General features: G+C 45.6%; 3 protein-coding genes and 1 pseudogene across 4 annotated transcripts; all 4 read left to right on the top strand.

Annotated features, from left to right (window-relative positions):
* Positions 1-881: 881 nt before the first annotated feature.
* LOC136546735 (uncharacterized) lies at positions 882-5874 on the top strand. 2 transcript variants are annotated; one of them, XM_066538707.1, is made up of 4 exons: positions 882-1331; positions 4248-4478; positions 4604-4670; positions 5460-5583. In XM_066538707.1, the coding sequence occupies exons 1-3, from the start codon at positions 1092-1094 to the stop codon at positions 4652-4654; spliced, it is 522 nt and encodes a 173-aa protein (XP_066394804.1). In that variant the 5' UTR covers positions 882-1091; the 3' UTR covers positions 4655-4670; positions 5460-5583. The 2 variants fall into 2 exon arrangements, with proteins under 2 accessions (XP_066394804.1, XP_066394803.1); XM_066538706.1 differs by lacking the exon at positions 4604-4670 and having other exon boundaries at positions 886-1331; positions 5460-5874.
* A 474-nt stretch (positions 5875-6348) lies between these two features.
* LOC136546734 (uncharacterized) lies at positions 6349-9013 on the top strand. The gene is made up of 2 exons (XM_066538705.1): positions 6349-6637; positions 8617-9013. Exons 1-2 carry the CDS (start codon positions 6464-6466, stop codon positions 8689-8691), a joined length of 249 nt encoding a protein of 82 aa, XP_066394802.1. The 5' UTR covers positions 6349-6463; the 3' UTR covers positions 8692-9013.
* A 1658-nt stretch (positions 9014-10671) lies between these two features.
* Positions 10672-13130, top strand: LOC136546733 (uncharacterized). Its single transcript, XM_066538704.1, has 6 exons — positions 10672-10993; positions 11098-11220; positions 11342-11828; positions 11925-12224; positions 12293-12436; positions 12560-13130. The coding sequence occupies exons 1-3, from the start codon at positions 10751-10753 to the stop codon at positions 11525-11527; spliced, it is 552 nt and encodes a 183-aa protein (XP_066394801.1). The 5' UTR covers positions 10672-10750; the 3' UTR covers positions 11528-11828; positions 11925-12224; positions 12293-12436; positions 12560-13130.
* A 5320-nt stretch (positions 13131-18450) lies between these two features.
* LOC136544321 (uncharacterized) lies at positions 18451-19196 on the top strand (annotated as a pseudogene).
* The last annotated feature ends 5297 nt before the right edge of the window (positions 19197-24493 follow it).

Raw genomic sequence — 24493 nt, 5'->3', positions numbered from 1 at the left:
AACAAGGGCTACCGAAACGTCACTACAATCAAATGGACCACCAATCAAATCGAAACCGAATCAAATCGAAACCCTAAATTGAGGAACGCAACTGGAGAAATAGGGTTTAGGGGAGTGTGGACAGTACCTATTATGGTCGTCCTGCGTCTAAGGAAGGGGAAGGAGACTCGATGTCGCCGCCGCCGTGTCCGCCACAGCCGCTGCCGCCACGTCCCCCATAGCCGTCGTCGTTGTCACCAGGAGTGGGGAAGGAGGAGTGGACCGGGTTTGACTCGGGGCTGAACCGTCTGGAGACAAAAGGAGGAGGCGAGGGCAGCGTGGTCATTTCGCATGCCAAGTTAGGCCTCACTGGCTCCCTACCACGCTGGCATGCCCATTTGGCGTGTCACCTCAGCAAAAATGAAAAAACGTAGGATGGTTACTGTTTATGATAACAAACGTATAGAGACGCGCACAAAGCTGGCTAACGAATGAGTGTCATCCTACGCATGGCAAAAAGTTAAAAATCGCGGAGCAGAGGACACGAGTACACCACTAGTGTGAAATCGGATGTACGGGTTCGAGCCCATTAGTTTCCACGTGCCTGTTAAACTATGGCTCCGTTTAGTTCACCTAAAATCCAAACTTTGACACTATGCAAAAAGAAGATTCCCCATCATATCAAACTTGCGGTACATGCATGGAGTACTAAATGTTGACGAAATCAAAAACTAATTGCACAGTTTGGTTGTACTTTGCGAGATGAACGTTTTGAGCCTAATTAGTCATCGTTTGGACAATTATTACCAAATACAAACGAAGTACTCCAGTGATTACTGTGGCTACAGTGTCTACGGCGGCGCCGATTTCGCCCGCAACTAAACGAGGCCTATACCAGGATAATGGACGCGTCCAACCTCCACTTGCCCCCGCAACACGGGGGTGATTTGTAAAAATAAGACTTGAAACATCGGTCCTTTCTGAAGCTATATTCATAAACACTTATGGATCACTGGTGATCCACCTCGTAATCAGGAGTCAATCTTTGGAGGATCATTTTTGCGATTTTTTTCCAACAACGAAGGTCGGCGAGAGCAGCAACCGCGGAAGCCATGGCGAACAAGGTGACGGCGGCGACCTCCTGGCGGTGGCAGCTTCTGCTACTGCTTCTCGTCACCGTGGCCGCCCTGTGCTGGATTCCTCCGGCGATCGCTGCGGCGGCGGCGGCCGCAGCCGCATCGACGGCCAATGGAGCGCGGAGGTCGCTGCTCGGCTTCGTGGAGGCGCAGGGGAACGCCTCCTACCACTGCACGCCCTCCGGTCCCTGCGTTCCCTGCCAGTATTCTGAGAAGGTTGGGCGATTCTCTCTTCTTCTGTGATTATGGGAACGCATTTTATTGGGGTTTCGCGTGGAGAAAAAAAATCGATCTTGGTAGGTGACATAAGAAGATCGTGTTAGGTTGCATCTTTCTAATAGGACCTGGGGATGGCGTGATTTCCTTATTTTCTGCTTTTCAGATGTAGCTTATGTGATTCGTGTTACTGGGTTAGAGCAGTGAAAGTTTATCATGAAAAGTTCAGATCTTGGTTAAAGTTTACTGCAAAAGACGAGCCTTGTTTGCTGCGAATGTTCTATCTTCTGTTACCTCGATTCATACATAGTAAATTTGCTTCGTGGCAGTGGTTAAAATCAGGTTCAAGTTTGGGTACAATTTAGTTGCAGAGAATCTCACCCTATCCATGTTCATTGTTTTGATATGATTGATATATTGATTGAGGTACCATTCATGAAGATGAACCAAAATTAAGGTAGCACGGAGCAATAAGAATTATCTGGTGATGTTTAGTCACTGAAAGATTTACACAATGGTTTTGGAGAGCACAAGTGGAGAACAAATGTAAGATCCCTGGATTCTAGTGCAGGACAAAATTCTTAAGGCGCACAACCTACAAAAGAGAGGGTGGCCACACCAAGAACACTGCGTGCTTCGCAATGGACCCTTAGAAACCGGCCTTCACCTTTGTTTGTGTTGTCCCTTTGCAAAGGCGGTTTGGGACCAAATCCTCTCTTGGGAGAACTTCACTGAGCTGCAGTCACACCTCCAAGCTGCCCCTGTCCACATCAGGACATTGTGGGAGGAGGCGGTGAACAGAGTGCCTAACTCTGAACGTAGAAGGCTGAACGGCGTGATAATCTACACATTCTGGAATGTTTTTAAAGAGAAACAGGAGAATTATCAACAACGCAACTGAAACAGTACTACAAGTGGCTGCAAGAATTAAGGAAGATACAGAGGAGAGAAAGAGAGCTTTCGCTTATGCATAGCCGCTGCCTCCCCTAGTGGAGAGTGCTTCCCTGTTTGCTCCACTATGGAGTGTGCTTCTCTTTTGCTTGTACATAAACTCTCTTTCATTCTTACTTAATTGAAAGGCAGAGCTCCTGCCATTGCGTTCAAAAAAAAAAACACAATGGCAGCTAGGCTAAGTGATTAGTGGATTTAGTTGACTTGATAATGGACAACTTCTCTTCAGGGAGTGATACATGAATGAGGATAATATGTTATAGCTAGTTATGCTTCATTAGTAAAATTATTACACCACTGGTCTTTGAAGCTAGTATAACGGTCTTCATGACATCGCAAAATGTAGTTCTTGGTCCATGAATTAGGAGCCTTTGTATTTCATTGATTTGTCAATCACATTGTCTGGTACCTTCATATCCTGATTTTCTGGTTTATGCTACAACATTTATGTCAAAATGTGCGATATAGTACTTAGTATGTTTTTGAAAGTGTGAAGATCATTTGTAGCAAGTAGGGAATTTCTATGCTTCAAGTTGCTCCAAAGGTTTCTTTGTGCCCCCCCTTTTGGTTGAAAACAATGTCATATAAGTTGTGCATAGAATGCAAAGTTTCTCCATTGGAACTGATGGTTGAACCTTAGTTTTTATGCTGCCTCTTTCTTGGCCTCATAGAATACAAAATGTTTCAAAGTTAATAGGGTTACATGAGTGCTACCCCTCATACATTGCATTTCTTTGATTGCTAAAATAATCTCCCTGTGGAAGTTGTTTGATTTACCCATAAAGATATTACAGCTTCAGACAAGGTAATCTTATAGACCTTATCTTTATTGGTCAGAATCCTAACCATCAACACTCGTCCTCACCCTTGTACCCCCCCCCCCCCCCCCCTCCAACTTATCAATTCTTTCATGGATCCTTGGTTCTAGTTTCAGAATTGCTTGTCGTTGAAAAAATATGACCTTAAAATGGTCCATAATATATTTTCAGAAAATAGGCTTATAGTTACGCTAATTTTTCACACTATCTGTTTGGAAAAAATGGCAACCTACTGAATAAATTGGTCTATTATTTTTTGATAGACCATGATTTGCTCAGAATTGAGGTAACATGAATTTTCCGTGGTCAGTAAGCAGTACAAACGTTCGGGCTTATCCATATATGCATGTATGAACATACTAGGAAATTTAAGTTGGATGATAGTATGTGCAAATACATGTGGCAAACAGTCACAACGTCTTTGCTTGGCCGTTGGCCCACTAGCGAACATTGCAGGTCTATCTACTTTTAGCTGGTGCTTTTTTGTATCTACTTAATTGCGTTGACAAGTACATGTATGAAGCCTGCGTTCAGATTACACTTTACAACCATGTAACACCATTTAGGCCCTGTTTGGTAGATTTATAATCTTCTAAACATGTAAATGTCTTCCAGGTGTAACTAGTGCACAAGAACCCGTGCCCTTGTAAAAGAGTTGTTTGGATAAGTGATAGAATTCTTGCCGTTCTCAACCTGATCCTGCAAAGCAGGGAAAAACAAAATAAAAACAAAGAAGCTAAATGAAGTGGCGGGGAAACAATGGAGAACAGAGGCTTTGGGAGCTTGCAGTGGCACTGGCAGATCTGTTGAGGAATGGTTGTGAACTGAAGGCCACCAATGTGTGGGATCATTACCTCGAGACGAACTCACAACTGCGCAGACTTGTTGCTCGACGCCCTTGCCAGCTGACGCAGGCTCGCCATAGTGCCACTTGGACTTGCAATCATAAAGGTGTAAAATTATTAGATTTATAACTCATTCAAACATGTTTTTTAGTGTGCCCTGTAAAAATTGCTGGGCCTGTATTTTAAACCGGTATTAGCCCCTAAAACCGGTTTAAGTGTTAACTAAGGAAATTTCATGCTTGCATATTTGTTTCCCATTGTACAGGTTCTACCGGACTGACAATAACATATCATTTTTTCAGAATGATGAAAAGTATAGCTGCAGCGAAACTGGCTATCGCCTGCCCTTGAAATGTGTAGAGGCACAAAATGTTACAAAAGAAGGAAACAAGAGCAAGCAGAGGAAGATATTGGATGATGCATCCACATCAGGTGGCACAAAATCCACATCAGGTGGTCCAAAGCATTATATTACGTACAGAAGCTGTGTGCCATTGGTTGGAGAAGAGAAGTTATCTGTTCTTGGTTTTGAGGTATTAAAATTGCAAAACTTCTCTTCTATTATTATAGATATTGTTGGACTTCTATCGAATTCTTTATTTACTCTATAATGTTGTTTTTCCTAATGTTAATGTAATGATGGCTGCGGTAAATGCAGCTGCAGCCGCAGCCGCCGCCATCAGTGCCGAGCAGGCTGGACATGGACTGAGACCAAAGAACTGATAGTAAGAAATAACAGTGGAAGAAAACTGAGGAAAAATCTTAGTAAATTGAGAAGCATTTCTGGGCTAGTTTGATAAACTTGCAAAACTGGGCTCTGAATCTTGCCCTTAAACATGCAACCAGACCTTACCTTTTCTTTGCAGCTGCGATAGTAGATATCTAGACCTTTTTGTTTTGAGCATGCTGTTAAATTCCAAATACTTGTGAAATTGAGGGTCCGTTTGGTTGGGCTGTTGGCTTTGGCTTTTTGCCCCAAAAGCCAAAAGCCCAACCAAAGGGGCTGTTTTTGGAGGCTGCTTTTTCAGAAGCTACTGCTTTTCCGTAGTATATTTTTGAAAGCTGGTTTGATCCTGCTTTTGGCTTTCTGCTTTTCGAAATTGGTGGAATAAAAAATTCTTCCATAGTTGTTTCAAGAGAGATAAAGATAGAAGGTATATTTTATACTTGTTTAACCAAACAGCTTTCAGCTTTTCTACAGTTCACAGCCCACAGCAGCTTTCCCACAGCTCACAGCCCACAACAGCTTTTTTCCACAGTCACAGCTCAACCAAACACACCCTGAAGCATCCGAGTGAAAGGCGAGCCTGTGTAGTTGTGTACTGTAAAAGTGCAAAGCATGTGTTGCACCTACCTTTGTAGTTGTAGCACAATCTTGCTCGTTCTTCTGCACTAAAAATGTAACATCCTGTTGATGGCTTGTTTACTTTCTAATCTTCATTTGTCAATGAGAATCCAAGCAAATTTGTCTTTATTTCTTAAAGCACGAATCATATAGTTATGTTCTTTTCCAGGTAATGATGGCTGGGATGTTGCTAGTAAGTGGCCCGTTTGTATATTACTGGAAACGGCGTACAAATCTTATGCAGGGAGCTGCAAGAATCCCGACAAGTGATCCTAGGTTCTAGTATGGGATAATAACAGATTGCATACTTATGTTGATTTGGTGTACCTTTCTTCCCCCTTGTCATTGTACTATTGTATTTTACACATGTAAGAGGCAAAGAGCTTGTTAGGTCTCACAGGAGTAGGAACCATGGTGGTTAGTCTCATCGTACCTGGTTTACTTGGGTCGGGTCAAATCTCTTGTGTTACATATTCAAATTTACTGTTTTGTTACCCAAAAAAAGTAGCTCTAACCGAGGAACTACTTTGTTGATGTTGATAATTCATGCGACCAGTGCAATTTTTATTTTTATTTTCTGAAAGCTGCAATGCTTAAGTTGAGTACTTGATGTGTCGAATGCGATGTCCTGAATATTATAGGCTGGACATGCAAAACTGCATTTTTCTGGGATAACATCATACACTGATCAGTACCTTCTGTATAATCCTTGGCTTTCGCTGGGAAACATATTTTCATTCACGTTTAATATAGATCCAAATCATAACAATTTTGTTTTGTTTATTGGATTCACGTCAAGTGTTAAAGACTTAAGACCTATGTTGATCATGTTTCAAATCGTAACAATTTGAAAGTTGAAGCTTCATTTTAGAAATACGAAATGTGCTGGATGCAGTTGATTACTTTATTTCACATTTGAAACCAGATAATTTACCAAATTTCAAAGAGAAACTGAGTTCCCTTTACACACAAGTACGTAGTAGAACTTCAAAATTTCCCAAACGGTAGTGTTGGAACATAATTACTGAAATCAGCAGGGTCTCTTGTGCAAACACCCCGTGCACAACCAATTCCCCATCGAGACGTCGGCCCGTCCGCACGAATCACTGCTCTGCGCTCATCCCCACACCGAACCTCACCGCCGATCTGACTGAACCGAAGGCGGCGGCGGTGATGGGCGGCGACCATGGCGGTGGGCACGCCGGCGGCGACTTCCGCCAGAAGGTATGGAGCATGACGGGCGGGCCCTACTGCCGCCCCGTTCACTGGCGCCGTAACACCGCCATCGCCATGTTCGGCGTCTTCCTCATCTGCATCCCCATCGCCATGAAGTCCGCCGAGCTCGAGGTATACATGCGTATCCCTATCACCCAGAGCGACTTCTCCTTACCGTACATGGTCTTGATGATTTGAGCTGACGCTTGGTCTATCCTAGATATTAGATCTGCGGCGAACGTCTCAATATTTACGGAGTTCTTGGTAGTGAGACTTTTCTTTGGAACTAGGAACAGCTTATCCATTCTGTATGGCACATAATTCGAATGTGGATGTGAAGGCCAGTTCGTTAATAGGGTACTTTTGCTCTTCATTTTGCTGTAAAATTCCAAGATTGTGACTGGTGAGTGCCAATGCTTGTGATTCTGTTGGAAGTGCCCCTTGAATCTTTGATCTAGTATTGCAATGAAATGCAGTTTGGGATGCAAGTTCCACTTATTTTCGGCCATTGGGTTGGCCCAAAACTTGCTAGAATGAACTAAAACGGCCTGCCACCTAATTAATTTAGGGGGAAGAAATGAACTAAAATGGCATACCACGTAATTAATTAGCTGAACCCCAAAACACCGTTGGGTACCCCTCTGCATCCCTAAATGCACTTTCAGAATATGATGCTACTTCATTGGAGTGGGCTGGCTAGAATGGTTTCTTTCAATTTTCTGCTATTTTCTGTCTGTACTGAAATGATCTGTGGTTAAATTCCTTGTGATGAGTGTGCTTGTTTCCATTTGGATGACGCGCTGACATGCTTATATTAGCGAGGCATGCACGACAGGTGCACATAGATGCTAATGGATCAAATAGCACCTAGAAGTAACTCCATTGAAATTCTCTGATAGCCATGATGCATGCTCTCTAGATAGCTAATCAGTGTAGGGGATGATGGAGGAGATAGGGGAGTGAGATGCTGCAATTTGAGGTTACCACTTACCAGTTGCCACTTGTGTACCTTAGCTGGTGGTGGCTATTTGATGCAAATTCATTTCTCCAGGAAAGCATATAGGTCGACCTGGTTCCAGTGATTTACATAATAAACAATCAGAATGTAAGCCATATGTAGAATATGGGGGCAAACCATCTTGTACTGTTTCTTGTAGTTTGTCTAAGTTCATAGCTGAGTGGCTGACCCTTTTTCAATTGTCTCTACTGGGTGCCATCCTGCTGCCCACCTAGTGGCCATGCTTTTAGAACACTGGAAAAAATAGCAGAATATCATGTAAACATCATTACAAGTCAAGCAATTCATGTATATATTTTGTGAAAAAAGCATTCACCAGGAAGTTAAATGGAGCATTTGTGCTTTCTAAGGTCCAAAAGGATTTTAGACTACCTATAACAGGCATGAGGGTGGCTCGCAAAGCACATAATCTACTTATTTCTGAGAAGAGTTTTACAGATGTATGATAGGTTTGTTCTGTCTTATGGTATCTTTCACAGAGAATGGAAATAACCAATGTAGGAATGTGCATTTTCTGTTCTGAGCAAATGATATGCTGAAACATGGATTTGTTGTACTACTTAGGGTATGGCAAAGGTGCAAATAATGTGACTGAAGCTAGGTGAACAATAAAATTATGTAGCATTTGGTTTGTCATTGTTTGATATGTTGGAAACTTCACCCATGTCTTTTTTGCCACCCATGTCTTGAATGGCATGTTGTGCACCTGTGAGAGCATGATAAACCGAGCAGAGTCACTCTGAAAAATGTGCTGCATTTGAGCAAATTCTTTTCTTTTTCCATTCGAGAAATGTATTGTGTTCACAATTTAGAACAATCTGAAAATTTCATATTATTAGTTTTTATGTAAAGTGGGCTATGAATACATGCTAAACTGAATATCTGCTTGACTGAAATCATCTACGTATATAATACAATAAGGAACTGCTGTTTGTGCTATATGGTTCAGGTTCCAGAGCTTGGCCTTGTTTGTTCAGGCTGGAGCCATGTCGCTAAGAGACAGGCATACTGACTTGATGTGTTCATCGTTTTGTTTTAAAATAGATTGTGGAAATCACATTGCTAACAAATGTAATATGATACTTTTATGCAGCAACGCCCGCATCACCCAGTCCGGCCAATCCCATCTCAACTGTGGTGCAAAAACTTTGGCAAGAAGGAATACTGAAGGACCTTCCAACTAGCATGAAGTGCGGGCACCTTGCTTCTGCCTTCTTTTTGTGAAAACTTGTGCTTAGCGATAATGCTGGGTGAAGTGTTACGAGCATACTCTGAAATGCTTCATGTAGTATCTTTTGATTCTCTTTCGTTTCGCTCAATCATGTTATATAAGGAATGCCTGTTGAACTCGAATAAACCGGTGATTCAAAAGCCTCTTATGAATTTACCTGAGGGGTTTGACGCTGTGATTGTAAACATGGCATGTTGTCCTCTGCACACTTAATGTTGAAGGTTGATTCATGATAAGCATCTTATATGTGTGGTTGACTGACGGTGATGGTGTGCCTTGGGTTCGTTTTCAGAAGCGAATCTACTTAAGATCTGATTTGATACATCTGTAAACATGAAACTTTTTTTTTTAACCTTGACGTATGGCCTGAACCCTACTCGGGAGCTTTTGGAGCATAGCATGTCGCAGTGATCGAGGTTTTGAGTACCAGAGCGAAAATAACAGTGGAAGACGGAAGCTGCCATGGGGCACGATGACGAGGAGGGGGAAATCCGTAAAATGCATATGGGGCTGTTGGGACTTGGATGATCACGGCCTCCTAGGCATATGAGGCGCTGCGCTCACCCCCCAGGTCCCCAATTTCAGGCTCCGGGGACGGTTCTCATGATGCAGCTATGTGACTGCATAGGCAATCATCTAACGTCTAAGAGAGCTGTATTTTTCTTTTGAACTGTCTATCTTTTAGAAAATTAATCCCTACTATAATTTAATCTCAACATGTAAGTCATCCATTTTATTTCTCACTAACTATCCACACTATCTCTCACTATTAGACATGTTATTATATACTCTTATAAAGCTAAACCTCACTATAGATTTCTCTCAACATGCAAGCTATCCACATCAACGATCCACTAGAACTTGCAGTTATACTCTTATAAAGCTAAACCTCACTAGAGATTTCTCTCAACATGCAAGTTATCCACATCAACAATCCACTAAAACTTGCAATTATAGCCAGTTAGCACATGTAATTATGATAGTTATCTTTTCATCCACTAACATGCATTTAGCTGTACACATCGATGTGTCAAACCATTCACCAAAATTAATTTAAGATAGTTTCATTCATATAACTATAAATATAAATAGTCTAATTTCTTTTTAAATTATCTAGAATCCCCGTAGCAACGCGCGTGGTATTTTCCTAGTTCTACTAACTTTTAATATTTTACAAGCTATCCACGTCATCTCCACTTAGTTTCATTCTAAATCCTTCATAATTCCTGTAGCAATGCGTAGGATATCTTCTAGTTACTTGTAAATCTACGTAGCAACTCTATGCATTAAATTATTGCACATGTTCATTTGTCGTGAATTCATCTAACGTCTAAGAGAGTTGTATTTTTCTTTCCAACTATTACATCTAAATCTATGTAGCAGACCAGCAGCTCCATGCATTAGATGATTGCACATGTTCATTTGTCGTGAATTCGTGCTAGGTGAACATGGTTATCCGATAAGGACCATTTTCACTGATTTTTTTTTTCTCTCTGGCTGTGGCTGGTCTCGTAATCCAAACACGCCAATAATACCATCATAGCTGGCAAAGATATGAGTTACATGCCACCGTGTACATCCTTTAGACGTCTGATCATTTTGCATTAGCGGCTTGGCGCTAAGGTGTGGTTTTCCCGTGTGTGGTCTCATCAACACTAGCCTCTTATGTCCAGTCCTCTCGCCGTCCCACGTCTACTAGCTAGTGCCATCGACGCGTGCCATATGAGCTTGCCGTGTACGCGATGCACGCAGCAGTAATCATGCATATACATGACACGAACGGAACAGTATGTACTGGTCCTACTAGCTAGCTCTCCCGTATGCTTAGGGTTGTTGGCGACTTGCGGCATGGCGTGCGTATAGTACTAGTTGCATGCATTGACTTGACTTACTTGACTATGGGTCTTCGCCGCCGGGTCTTCTCACCTACAACGTGTAATACATATGAGCTATCCATCCCAAGCAAGCCGGGTGTGAGTGAAGCCACGCCGTGGCAATGGACGGCATGCACATGGGGTGCATGGGCGCGGCGGCACGGGCGCCACGCCGGCGGTGCCTGCCGTTGCTTGTCGCCGCCGCGATCGCCATGGCGTGCTGGTGGTGTGCAGGGATGAACACCTGCATTGCTGCTGCTCCCACAACGCCGCCCATCAGGGCCGTCAATCTTGGACGGTGGCTCGTGGTCGAAGGCTGGATTAAACCTTCTCCGTTTGGCGACATACCAAACAACGTGCTCCTGGTGTGTGCTGTGTGCTGCATGCGTGTATATGCATACATACATATATGTCACCGGCCTGCATATATAATGGAGTTACAGTTATACACACGTGTGTCTGCCCGCAGGATGGCACGCAGATCTTCCTCAAGTCGTCGAGTAAGAACGCCTACTGGAGCGCCACGGGCGGCGGCGGCGGCGCGGTCGTCGTCGGAAAACAGACCGAGGCTTCGTCGTGGGAGACTTTCAAGGTGAGCTGGCGCCGTATACATATCCTTCCAATCTTCTCTGTTACGCTTTTCATCAATGGCTCAGTGCCTTTCAATAATTGGTCGGTCATATACGTGCTTAACCTGCATATGCTGCTGCCAGATCTGGCGACGGCCAGGCGCCACTGACTCCATCAAGTTCAGGCTCCGTGTCTTGGGCGGCGGCGGCCAGTTCGTCGGCATCGCCAAGGACGGCAGGACCGTGGTCGCCGCCGAGACCGACCCCAGAAACGAAACGCCCACGACTTCGAAATCATTGCCAATGCCGACGGAAGCAAAGTCCGGATAAAGGCGCCCAACGGAAGATTCTTACAGCTGCTCTACTGGGTCAATCGTTTTCAATTCACCTATGCTGATTTCTGGCCTTCTGGGCCGTTCATGTCATAATTGTTCGTTCACGCTCTACGCATGGCATGGTATACTAGGCCACAGGTACGGCGGATGCGTTGACTGCAGATTATGGTTCAGAGAGTACGAGCTGGGATGACAGTGACCCCTCGATGTTCCTCATGACGATTGACAAGAGGATGGAAGGCGAGTTTCAGCTCTGCAACTACTACGGACTGGATAGCGCTGCCACCGTCCTCAAGGCATGCAATTTTAATTTGTCTTTTCCTAAAAGCCTACCAATAATCTTGATACAATTAAATGGTCGAATATAACACAACACGCTTCCTATAATCCAGGTGACTGAAAACGATCGTCTGCTTCAGGCGACGCGCTCCCTCTCTCCCCATGTCGCTCTCCCTCTCCCCAAGCCCCTCCCCAACTCCGGCGAGCGGATCCGGCGGGGCGGTGGGCAGCGGCGGCGGCGGGTCGAACGAACCGGACTTCAGCTACATCTCGTCGCAAGGGCTGAACGCTGTGCGGATCCCGGTGGCGCGGTGGATCACCGTGCAAGAAGGCTCACCGGAGGCCACCGGTTGCCATTCTCCCTTCTATCCGGGTTACCTAGAGATGCTAGACAAGGCATTCGATTGGGCAGAGTAAGCATCTCACGCATGTCTGCATCTCTGTCTGTCTCTGTGATAAACCATTGATATCGTCCGATCAGTTTGGGCGTCATCCTGGATCTCCACGCAGCTCCTGGCTCGCAGAACGGCCACGACCACAGCGGCTCAAGGGATGGCTCGTTGCTGTGGCCCACCGACGCAAACATCCAGCGCACAGTGGCAGCCATCGCCTCGCTAGACGACAGGTCTGCTCTTCTTCTTCGGACAGACCCATCGATCATCAGCTGAGACTGAGATCGAGCTAGTAGCTGTCATGTCAATAGAATACTCTCTGAACCACGCCATTCTCTCCTTTTAATTTATTGCAGGTACTGTTCACTGTCAGTTGATCTCCACCAATAGGCCCAACGGCCTATTGGGCTCTATCTCTGCTCCCTGATCGGGGGAGCCCAACCCTAACTCGGTTGGAGGGCCCCTGTCGCATGGCACACATAAAAGGAATGTGGGGGTGAGGGCTCGAAAACACGAGGTTGACCGGAGCCGCCACACCCACCTACAGAGAAACCCTAATCCGATCCTAAAGCGTGCTGCCAGCGACGGGATGTGCTCGCCACCACCACTGTCGTCGTCTGCAGGGTCACCGCCGGCGCCACTGGACTTCTCTCCACCGCGCTGGACTACTCCTACTACACCGCGGCACCGGCGTCTACGTTGCTGTGCCGCAAGGAGAAACGTAAAGGAGCTTACCCAATCCTACGGTTATAGAGGTACACACACTTCGATCCTAACAATGGCATCAGAGCCAGGTTACTAAGTGTGTAACCCTAACCCTAATCGGGTAAAAGTAAAAGAAAGAGAGACCGGCTCATGGTGTACCGGTTATCACCGCCACCGCGCGTGGGGGAAAGGAGCCGCACCGTTCGACGGCGCACGGCAAAAGTAAAGGACCGAACAGATCAAGTTCGAATCTAAGGAATGAAGAAGGATGGGTTCAATTTTGGCCGAACTCTTAAACTCTAACCCTAACTAGGTTAAAGAATGGATGAAAAGAAAGAAAAGGTTTCGGCCTTGAGGAAGGGCCCTCGGCACCGAACCCTAACCCTAGATCTCGATTCGATTCGGAAGGTTCAAAAGTACCCTAACCCTAACTCGCGACGAGGAAGGGGAAAAGAGGGATTCGGTACAAATAAGAAAAGAAATGAAATGAAAAGAAAACCGAACCCTAACCCTAGATCTCGATTCGATTCGGATGAACTCTCCGGTTCGGAAAACAGAAAGAAGAAGAGAAACGGGGGTTGGCATACGAACCCCTAACCCTAACCCTATTCCCCACATCAGTTCAGACAAGAGAAGAACAACCAAATCGAAAAGAACTAGGGGAAGAAGAAAGGGAAGGGAGAAGAAACCCACCCGAATCGGCTTTTCGCCGGCGCGGGAGAAGAAGTGCCGAGCGGGGCAGTTGCTCGCCGGGCTCGGTCAAGGGGGCGCCGCGGCCAGGCCGCTCGACGGCGGCGTGCTCACCTGCAGGGGAGCACGCGCGCCGGCGAGGGGGCCGGCGACGGCGCCGTGGCTCGCTGCTCCACCGTCTCGCTCTCGCCGTCTTGCTCTCGGTCATTCGCTCGGGAGCCGAGTTGCTGCGCTAAGGTAGAGAGAGGAGAGAGCGGCGAGCGAAGAGAGAGAAGGGCAGGGAGCGAATGGCTTCTAGGGTTCGGGACCGTGGCCGGATTAGCCATTTTGTTCGGCCGAATCGATCGGATGGCCGTCGGATGAAATCTGACGGCGATGGAAGCATGGGCCGGCTTTCAGCCCAGGCGGGCGCGAGCCGCACGCAGCTTTGGCAGCCCAGGCCCAGGTTGCGGCCTGGGAGCCACAGTGATCGCGTCAAAGGAGTTGGGCCGGGCTGTTTTGGCGGCCGGGCCGAAAGAACAGTGAAATATTTGAGTCATATTTTTTCGGTTTTTCATTTTCCAGTAAAGGTTTCATTTCCTGGAAAATGAATAAATTGGCTCAAAAGAAAAATAGAAAAAGGTATTTTACCTGTGGGTAAAATTCAAGAAATTGAGCATATGTTTTCCGCTGCGAAAGAAAAGTTCATCCTCCAGTGATTTTGAACCGACATGATATTTAACTGGAGAAAAGAAAAGATTTTCCAGAAAATGTTTATTCCCTGGAAATTGATTAATGGATTAAAGAAAATAGAAAAAGAAATTTTCCCTGTGGGTAAAATTAAAGGAAAAGAGAGTTTTCCCACAGCTAAAGAAAAGTATATTCTCCAGTTATATTGAACCAACATGCTATTTACTTGGAGAAAAAGAAAAGGTTTTCCGCTGCTAAAGAAACTGTTGATTCTCCAGTTATTTTGAACCAATGTGGTATTTAATTGGAGAAAAGAGTTTTGATATAATTACGATGTTGTTATTTTCTGACCAACGTTGTTAATAACAATATCGTAATGATAATGATTTATGCATTAATTCTGCTTCTGCCCAACGGTGATGTAGAATTAGTGTATAAGAAAAGTTGATAATTTTAATGATTTATGCATTGATTCTACTTCTGCCCAACGGTGATGTAGAATTAATGTGTAAGAACAATTGTGAAAGTTAATGATTTATGCATTAATTCTATTTCTGCCCAACGGTGATGTAGAATTAGTGTATAAGAATAGTTGTATGTTTTGATTTTGATCAACGTTGGAATCAAGGCATGCAAATGGTGTTATTTCTATGTTAAGAAAAGTTTTAACCTGGTTTTTTATCTTGTTTGAGGTGGACTGGGTAGTCACCTCACCGTGTTCCACTGAGTTTGTGGCACCGGTGAGGGAGACAAAAGTGAATGATGCATTTGGGCAACTAAAGAGAGGGATTTTGAACCCCAAAAGATATCCTATGACTCCTTGGGCATAGGAAATGAATCACTACCAACAAGAAAAAGTTTGGCTGTGATAAAGAACATGATTGAACCTGCAATTGTAGGCTAAATCCCAGAGTGTGACACGGTCACCGAGTACCTCGATAGAATAAAGAGTCAGTTCACTGGCTCTTTAAAGACATATGCTACTCAGCTGAAGTGGTGGCATAAGAGAGCTCACGATGCGTTGTCGAAATTATGGCACTATCGTTCAGGCCATATTTCGAGGGGGAGAATAGAAAGACAAGTTAAGAATAATGTTCTTCCTCCATTAGAGCTCTCAGATTAAGAACAATGCAGAGAATGCATAAAAGAAAAAGTATGTAAAGAAGCGCATGAATTTTATAGATTATTCACACAGACATCTGTGATCAGCTTTCACACAGACATCTGTGATCAGCTTTCCTATAAAGAGTGTGGATGGTTATGATTCGTTCATAACATTCACAGATGATTACTCCCATTATGGCTATATTTATCCAATCAAAGAAAAAAAAGATGCATTGGATAAATTTAATCATATTAAAGATTAAAGACAGTCAGGTCTGACCGTGGTGGAGTACTACGGTCGGCATACCCTAAAAGAATGATATAGTAGCCCAGTATTCTATACCGGACGAACCTCAGCAGAATAAAGTAGCTAAAAGAATCAATCGTACCATGATGGATATGGTGGGCAGTATAATAATTTACTCCACCTTATAGTTGAGCCTATGGATGGAGGCGTTAAAACTTCCATTCATATTCTCAATAGAGTATCAAGAAAGTCGGTGCTCAAAACACTGTATGAATTGTGGACAGAAAGAACACCCTCACTTAACCACTTGCGTGTGTGTGCAGGAGCCCTGCTGAGGCTAAAGTGTTTAACCCAAATATTGGGAAGTTATATCCTAAAACAGTAAGTTGTCATTTATTTGGCTACACAGAAAAGTCATAAGGTTTTCGTTTCTACTGTCCAGAGAGATATACAAAGTTTGTGGAAACGAGACATGTTGTCTTCCTAGAGGACGAATTGATGAAGGGGAGCATGGTAGCTCGAGAAATTGACCTTGAAGTGAAGCGGGTGTAAGCGCCCACTCCAATGATTTATGAGCCAATTTTCTCACTACCTGTTGTAGCTGCACCGACAGTGCTAGATACTATGGTGCCAGCACCTGTTGTTATTTCACCTGTGGCAACAATGAATGAAAATGAGGAACCTGTTCTTCAGGATTCTATAGAACCTATTGCCACACATGAGGGGGAGCAACAACAGCCTCAAACAGAAGATGTGTCAAAAGTGGAGGCCCCTAGAAGGTCTCAAAGAGTTAGAAAATCAGCTATTTCTGCTGATTATGAAGTGTATAACACTAAGTAATTTCAAATAGAGGATGATCCTACCTTATTTGAAGAAGCCATGAGAAGTGATCATTCATCAATGTGGCTTAAGGCCATGGAAGATGAAATGAAATCGATGAATGTTAATAAAGTTTGGGTTTTGGAAATAATTCCTAAAGGAGTCAAAACAGTAGGCTATAAATGGGTCTACAGAACAAAACTTGGCTCTTAAAGGAATATAGAGAAATATAAAGCGCGACTTGTGGCAAAAGGCTATATGCAAAGAGAAGGGATTGATTATAATGAGACTTTTTCTCCAGTCTCATGTAAAGTTTCCTTCAGAATCATAATGGCATTAGTGGCACATTACGATTGAAAATTACATCAGATGGATGTAAAGACGGCATTTCTCAACGGAGACTTGGAAGAAAATGTTTACATGGCACAACCGAAAGGTTTTGTCATGGAAGGAAAAGAACGAATGGGATGCCGCCTAAAGAAATCCATTTATAGATTAAAACAAGCTTTAAGACAGTAGTACTTGAAGTTTGATCAGACAATAAAGAATTTTGGGTTTTAAAAGAGAATGTAGAGGACAATTGTGTCTATGCAAAATTTAAGAATGGGAAGTTTATCTTCCTTGTCCTGTATGTAGATGATATCTTACTTGCTAGTAGTGATGTCAGTCTACTACTGGAGACAAAGAAATTTGATATGAAAGATCTTGGCGAAGCCTCGTTCGTTCTAGGGATCGAGATCCACCAAGATAAAAGAAAAAGGGTATAAGGACTATCACAAAAGGCATACATGGAAAAGATCTTAAAGAAATTCAGTATGCACAAATGTAGTCTCTCATCTGCTCCTATAGTCAAGGGCGACAGATGTAGGGATTTTCAATGCCCCAGGAACCAATATGAGCTCAATCGACAAAGTGAAAGTGGTTCCATATGCTTCAGCTGTCGGAAGCTTGCAACATGCTCAAGTATGTACGCGCCCTGACTTTGCATTTGTTACCGGGTTTTACTTGGCAGATTCCAGAGCAATTCTGGAATAGAACACTGAAATTAGTAAAGAAAGTCTTGCATTATTTGCAAGGAATGAAAGGTCTCATGATGACATATGGAAGATCTGATTCACTCCACATGGTGGGATATTCAGATTCTGATTATACGAGAGTGAATACATATCCAGACGTGGATTCTCTATCATCTCGCAAAGGGGAGCTATTTCATGGAAAAGCTCAAAACAAACTATCACTACATCGTCCACAATGTATGACGGTTTGTAGCGTGCTATGAGGCAACGGGCAGGTGAACTAACTAACGAAGTTCATACCCGGTTTGAAGGTGGTTGACGACATCTATAGACCACTAAAGTAATACTGCGATTATAATCTGGCAGTACAGGATGCTCACAACATAAGTCAAGTGGTGCTGCCAAACACATTGACATAGAGTATTATGTTGTGAAAGATTAAGTTCGGGATCAAGTCATAAGTCTTGAGCATATAAGAACAGAAAGGATGCTCGCGGATCCACTTATAAAAGGCTTACCACCCAATATGTTCAGAGAACATGGTGTTCAGAGAACATGTAGCTAGCTTGGGTTTAAGGGAAAGCCTAAAATATTCCTGGACAAAAGAAGGCCCAAAGATAAGTATCTATTTCAGAACAGAGTAGTGAGTTGTAGCTATTAAGTCTATCGGCAATGGACCGTGACGATGAGACATGCTCTATGAGCTAATCTGTAATGGAATGAACAAAAGCAAATGATATGAAAGTGAAAGATGGAATGAGATCAAAGGGGAAAATGTTAGTTGATCTCCACCAATAGGCCCAACGGCCTATTGGGCCCTATCTCTGCTCCCTGATCGGGGGAGCCCAACCCTAACTCGGTTGGAGGGCCCCTGTCGCACGGCACACATAAAAGGAATGTGGGGGTGAGGGCTCGAAAACACGAGGTTGACCGGAGCCGTCACACCCACCTACAGAGAAACCCTAATCCGATCCTAAAGCGTGCTGCCAGCGACGGGATGTGCTCGCCACCACCACTGCCGTCGTCTGCAGGGTCACCGCCGACGCCACTGGACTTCTCTCCACCGCGCTGGACTACTCCTACTACACCGCGGCACCGGCGTCTACGTTACTGTGCCACAAGGAGAAACGTAAAGGAGCTTACCCAACCCTACGGTTACAGAGGTACACAAACTTGGATCCTAACATTCACGAGACAGCCTACTGGCTATCGAGCTCCTCAACGAGCCGAGCGACAGCATGTCAGCATCCCACTGCAGACGCTGGGCGGCTACTACAGCGCCGGCTACCGCGCCGTCCGGGAGCACACGGCGGACGCGTACGTGATCATGTCGGCGCGGCTGTCGCGCGACCCTCCGGAGATCCTCGGCGTCATCGCCGTTGGCGGCTTCCGCAGGCACGTCGTAGACGTGCACTACTACAACCTCTACAGCGACACCTTCGACCACATGACGCTGGAGGACAACATCCGGTACGTCAGGGACAAGCGGCCCGCGGAGATGGGCGGCATGCAGAGGGCGGACGGCCCGCCCGTGCTCGTCGGCGAGTGGGCCGCGGAGTGGGCCAACAAGCCCCGCGGCGGCGCGAGCAGAGACGACTACGGCAGGTTCGCCCAGGCGCAGCTGGATGTGTCCTGCGCCCGTCCTTCGGGTGGGCGTACTGGACCTACAGGAACGACGACGCCGGCGACCCGGGCTGGAGCCTCAACGAAATGATGCAGCGCGGCATTGTTTCCTTTACCTGACGGAGCTCAGCTCGTCGTAGGCCATATATATACCGAAAATATACGTCGTCTGCGTCAACTCGGTCGTCGGAACACGAGTGAACTATCTAATAAATATTTAATAATGTGGTGTAATAATATTGATTTCAGATTTGATGTTGTTTCAGAGCAAGTTCACACGTCGCTTTGATTAAAATCATGTTGAACTTTTGAAATTTGACTATTAGTAGCCTTTTTTTCCCCTTCGGTTTCACGGGCAGCTCCACTGGTGGAGCTAGAATTATTTTGGTAAAATATTTAGCTAAAAAACTTGTCTGGTATTACCAATTACCATGCATTGATAGGAGCTGGTAGCGGCTTGTTTTTTTTTTTAGCTTCGTGTGTGGTGCACTCCCGATGAGAGCACCATTAATTTAAGGAGCTTCGCGTGAGGAGATATTGAGATTTTGCCTTTTTGGTAAAAAAAAAAAAAGGGTTGACCTCTTTCAGAAGCTGGAAAAGAATATATACCCATCAGGGCCATGCTCTCCCCGTTCCAAATTAATTGTAAGTTATTTTAGCTTTGTTCTAAGTCAAATTAATTTGTTTAACTTTGACCGAGTTTATAAAAAAACATCTATAATGTCAACAAATACGCTATTAGAATATATTTCATGGTGCACCCAATGAATCTAGTATGCTGTTGTAAAGGTATGTCCATTTTTATAAACTTGGTCAAAACTAAAGAAGTTTGAATTAAGACAAAGCTAAATCTATACCTGATATCGAAGAGCTAAAATTTCTCTCGTTCGATCTATCGTCCATCACTCTTGGCCTCTCTTCTTCCACCACTCACTCCCCCACTCTTTTCTCTGTTCCTTTCTCATCCACCGTTTTGTCCGCCATTTTTTGTGTGCATTTTTTCTTTTTCTTATCAGAAACACTCATTAGCAGTCGTCTGATAAAACACTTTCGCGTTAGTCACCCGCTCTCCACGCCCCGCTCTCTCCCTCCCACGCTCTGCCTCGCCCCGCTCTATCTCCCACGCCCGACGACAGCACCTCTCTCTCCCATGGCAACCTCCCTCTAGCGACCTCCTCCCGACGACCGGGGCCGCGCCTACGCCCCACCGCTTCCCCGTGCCCCCGCGTCGAGCTCCTCCCCCAACCTACGCCGGCCATGGCGTATCCCGCGATGGCCATGGCGAATCCGACGAATCTGGCGGCGACCATGGGAGATATGGCGAGGTAGGCCTCCTCCTCCTCCTCATCCTCCTATTCCTAGATCTCGGAGTTTGGGCGAGCTCTCCCTCCCTTCTTCCCAAATTTCAGCGGGCTTAGAAGGAAAGTGGGTTTGGGGAGGAAGGTCGGCTAGGCAGTGGGGATGCCGGCGGGCGGTTTAGGGGCCCTAGCGGCGGTGGATGGTGGCCGGGCCAGGTCGGGACGAGGGCGCCATGGGCAAGGCGGCGGCGGTGGGGGCGGGGGAGGGTAAGAAGGTGGCACCGCGGGCAAGCTAGGGTTTCACCAGAGCTCCTAGCTCGCCACGGTGGGGCGGTGGGCGGCGGCGGGGGCAAGGACGAGGAGGAAAGCGCGGCCCTTCGGCGAGGAAGAAGAGGACCAGGTGTGGCGCGCGCGAGGACCGGACGAGGTTGAAGCATGGGACGGAGGGGGCGAGGTTGAAGACGACCTCAGCTTTGTTGGATTAGGAGCCAACGGCTCTCAGCGTCGCTTGATGGATATTCCATCTGTTTGTCGACTGTGCCTGAGACACACCCTTTTCTTATATGTTTTTCCTTAACATTTTTCTTCTTTTTTCTCTATCTCTCTTTTTTCCTCTTTGTCTTTTTTTTTCTTGATTTTCTCTTTTTTTTCTCACGCCTTTTTATTTTCTTTCTCTCACGTGCTTCCCCTCCCCGTGTGTTCTCCGATTTTCTTTTTGATTTGTTCGAAGCGGAGAAAGCAATATAAAAGAAGACAATAATGAAGGCAAAAAAGAAAGTTCTAATGTCAAGATAGGAAATTAAACTTATGACATTAGCTTTAGATACAAGCTAGGATTTCACAACCAAAGCTATTGTATTTGTGTTAGTTTAGTGCATAAATTTTCTTATTTAGCCGGCGGTTAAATCATGCCTAATAACCAAACAAATCAAACAATTTAAGAGATAAATCCAGCGAACTTTTGTCTATACTAATAGACATGCACATGCAGCACACATGTGTCTTAAAAATTATTTGAAAAAAGTGTTATAAAAATAATTTTCTATTAGTAAATTTCTATATGATACTTTTCCTTGAATTTATATCCAAACTTAGAATAAAAAAATGTCAACAATATTCAAAAACAAATATGGCATCACTTATTTTCTTGGGTAGTTGCATACTTGACGACAACAAGAATTTGCTCAATGGGGATCTAAAAACTGACATAGTCTCCTCCCCGCCGGCAGGTCGTGCCTCTTCCCTGTCGGCTTCTCTTGCCTGTGTGTCTCCTCCTGTCCCCCAGACGTCTCCTCCCTGCCGGCTTCCTCCCGCCCCCGCGCTTGAGATGGTCGAGTTTTTCAATGGCGATGAGGGAAGGAAGAGGATGGCATATGGGTCCCACATAACTATTCTATGCCGGAGAAAACAACAAAAATGAGTAGTATCAGAATAGTAGGGGCCCTATTTTAAGTACTAAAATGTGACACTATGCTAGAATTATATTATTTCTTAGGACGGAGGGAATAGAAAAATAGGAGCTCTATTTTAAATACTAAAACATGGCACTGCTAGAATTATATTATTTCTTAGGACAGAGGGAGTAGAAAAGTAGGGGTCCTATTTTAAGTAGTATTGCTAGAGATGCTCTAAACCTACCTTTATTGTCACCCCAAAACCCAACCAACCACTCACACGCCTCTCTCACTTGGAGGCCATGGAGAAAAAGGCATCAACGACATATAACGCTGGGGTGCTGCTGGATTGACATCTCAAGCAGGTTTGTGCTGTTGTGGCTTGAGACCACGATCTCAAGTTCGACCTCGACGACACACTGCTACGATCTACCGCAAAGATACGTCAGGGCCTCCTGCCCACGGGGTGCGAAGACACCTACATAGCTGTGGTGGAACCGACGGGACGCTTTGTTGTCTGTGTCAGAGCAGACGTCGGAGGTCACCACCCCAGCGCAGCATCATCGCTAGGTCCTCCTCTTCTGCAATACAATGGACGGCACCGTGCTCCCTGCCATCACAAATGTCGCTGCCCTCCACCACAGCAACATCGATATCATCACCGCTTCCAACGCTCACTACCTAGTGGCGGGACTCCACACAGACGACGCCGACTAGGCCAGCAAACTCTACTGCTTGCGCACCAACAGTGATGGCGAAGCCTGGATGCAGCTGATGCCCGTGAACTTTTCGTTGAATGCCCACAGTCCGTGGTGGGGGCACCACCGTCATCGCCCATGACGTGCAGGTTGTAGTTGTTAACGCTGAGGGAGGGGCGATATCTTTCTTCCAAAGGCTAGTATCGAATACCACATCAAATGATCACATGCTAGCCAAACAAACTTTAAACAATGTAATCCAATCCCACTGTAAACTGATACCAGGCTAAAACGCTTGAACCAAACATGTTATAATTTTGGATATTTGTCAACAGGAAACTACTGGGCTCTCTATTGATTCCAAGAGAGTGGTATATACAGTCATGCTCCAACCGCAGCAAGTTGCTAGACCTGAAAGTATCTACTACTAAACTTTGTAAGAGAGGACAAATGGGACAGAGTTCAGGACTACTATGTGGAATGATGATGTGGTTATCTCTTAAGGAAGTAGGCTTTGGTGCTGTGACTTATCTGATTCCTGCACTCTCCTCTTTTGCGATCCTTTTGTTATACGAGAGAAACTCGATCACTTAGTGGATATATGCCCATGTGTAAGGATGAACTCTATATTTCAAAGGACAAACTTGATTAGGTCACAATAAAATCTTCTATACAAGATCAGGTCTAACTTTCTCTCTTCATCCCCCCTCTAGATCCGTAAAACTAGAGCATGAGGTGCCCTCTCTACTTCTAATCTCCTCTAGATATGAAACACTTGGCTAGCCTAAGGAAATGACGGGTGGGAGAGATGACTGTCTTGGGCACCCTCTATCCTTATTTATAGGGCTATTACACATTTCAAGAATATCTCTAGATATTTTTTCATGAACCACTTAACCCTAGAGCGAAATGGTCCAAGTTGTTTTCTGAACACTTGACGACCACGACCCCTTCATGAAGAAGCTTCACCTTGACGCAAGCTCTCTGATGATTCCACGTGCCACCCCAAGATCCTCTCCTAGGTTTTGAGGCCCAAACCCAACAATCTTGTCGCCTACTGTTTTGAGGCTGAAACTGTCAAACCCAACTAGAGTCGTGTATCCACTATGCCTGCTCCATGATCTCGACACTTGTCACTTCTCGTCCCCGATCGCCCGATTACCAAGTGCTCGTGTTTCCGCCTTGATTTGGTCAGCCACCGTCTTGACTTCGGTCAACATCGTCTACGCTCCATCGCATGTACACTTGATTATCGACGTCGCCAAGTGTTAGCCATCCACGGGCCATTCTCCGGCCCTCGATCCCTCGGTCTAAGCCTCCACGTCCGTCCTTCACTGCTCCTAGCCCATCGGCACGAACTCACTTGACCTTCTCTATTGTTGTCGACCGTCTCAACGCTCAACACCTGCACATCACAAGACAAGAGACAGCCGTCTCCTCGTCCTCGCCTCCGCCACCTCCCCATCCTCGTGCCTCGTCCTCGTCGTCCTCGCGCTCCACCCCCGCTTGCCTCAGCGGCAGCCGCGCCCTCCTCGTCCCCGTCGCTGCCCACCACCTGGCCGCGAAGGTCCAACGAACCCTAGCGCGCCCATGGTGGCCGCCTTCTTCCCCTCCCTCCTCCTCCTTCCGCGGCAAGCTCCGGCCATGGAGCTCCCCCGTCCCGACCTGGCTCGGCCGCCTCCACCGCCGCCCCTAAACCGCCCTGCCGCCATCCCCACTGTCTGGCTGGCCTTCCCAAACCCCTTCTCTTCTAAGCCCGCCAGAGTTGGGGAAGAAGGGGGTGGGGCGGCCGTGGCCGCCAGGGAAAGAAGAGAGGGGCGCGGGGGGGGGGGGGGGGGGGGGGGGGGAGCTTTGGAGGCAGCCACTGACTGATGAAAATGCTTCACGTCAGGCGACTGAGAAGGAGTAAATCTGTTCAAAAATATGTATGTTAACATGAATCCAATGGACCATTGTTTTGTTTGAACATTGGATGCTCCACAAGTTGCAGCGGAAGAATGAGACCAGAGGAGGAATCAGACTATCAG

The sequence above is a fragment of the Miscanthus floridulus genome, chromosome 3 (genome assembly GCF_019320115.1).
Source record: "Miscanthus floridulus cultivar M001 chromosome 3, ASM1932011v1, whole genome shotgun sequence".
NCBI lineage: Eukaryota > Viridiplantae > Streptophyta > Magnoliopsida > Poales > Poaceae > Miscanthus > Miscanthus floridulus.
Note: the sequence above shows the minus strand (reverse complement) of the source record. Positions and strands in the feature narration are given on the sequence as shown.

What these genes read in the sequence shown, in the direction of transcription:
- LOC136546733 (XM_066538704.1), top strand. Translation starts at nt 10,751, where the DNA reads ATGGACGGCATGCACATGGGGTGCATGGGCGCGGCGGCACGGGCGCCA. An exon ending in TACCAAACAACGTGCTCCTG is followed by an intron (nt 10,994 to 11,097) that starts GTGTGTGCTGTG and finishes GTCTGCCCGCAG; the next exon opens with GATGGCACGCAGATCTTCCT. An exon ending in CGTCGTGGGAGACTTTCAAG is followed by an intron (nt 11,221 to 11,341) that starts GTGAGCTGGCGC and finishes TGCTGCTGCCAG; the next exon opens with ATCTGGCGACGGCCAGGCGC.
- LOC136546735 (XM_066538706.1), top strand. Translation starts at nt 1,092, where the DNA reads ATGGCGAACAAGGTGACGGCGGCGACCTCCTGGCGGTGGCAGCTTCTG. An exon ending in CCTGCCAGTATTCTGAGAAG is followed by an intron (nt 1,332 to 4,247) that starts GTTGGGCGATTC and finishes TCATTTTTTCAG; the next exon opens with AATGATGAAAAGTATAGCTG. An exon ending in TATCTGTTCTTGGTTTTGAG is followed by an intron (nt 4,479 to 5,459) that starts GTATTAAAATTG and finishes GTTCTTTTCCAG; the next exon opens with GTAATGATGGCTGGGATGTT.
- LOC136546734 (XM_066538705.1), top strand. Translation starts at nt 6,464, where the DNA reads ATGGGCGGCGACCATGGCGGTGGGCACGCCGGCGGCGACTTCCGCCAG. An exon ending in TGAAGTCCGCCGAGCTCGAG is followed by an intron (nt 6,638 to 8,616) that starts GTATACATGCGT and finishes ACTTTTATGCAG; the next exon opens with CAACGCCCGCATCACCCAGT.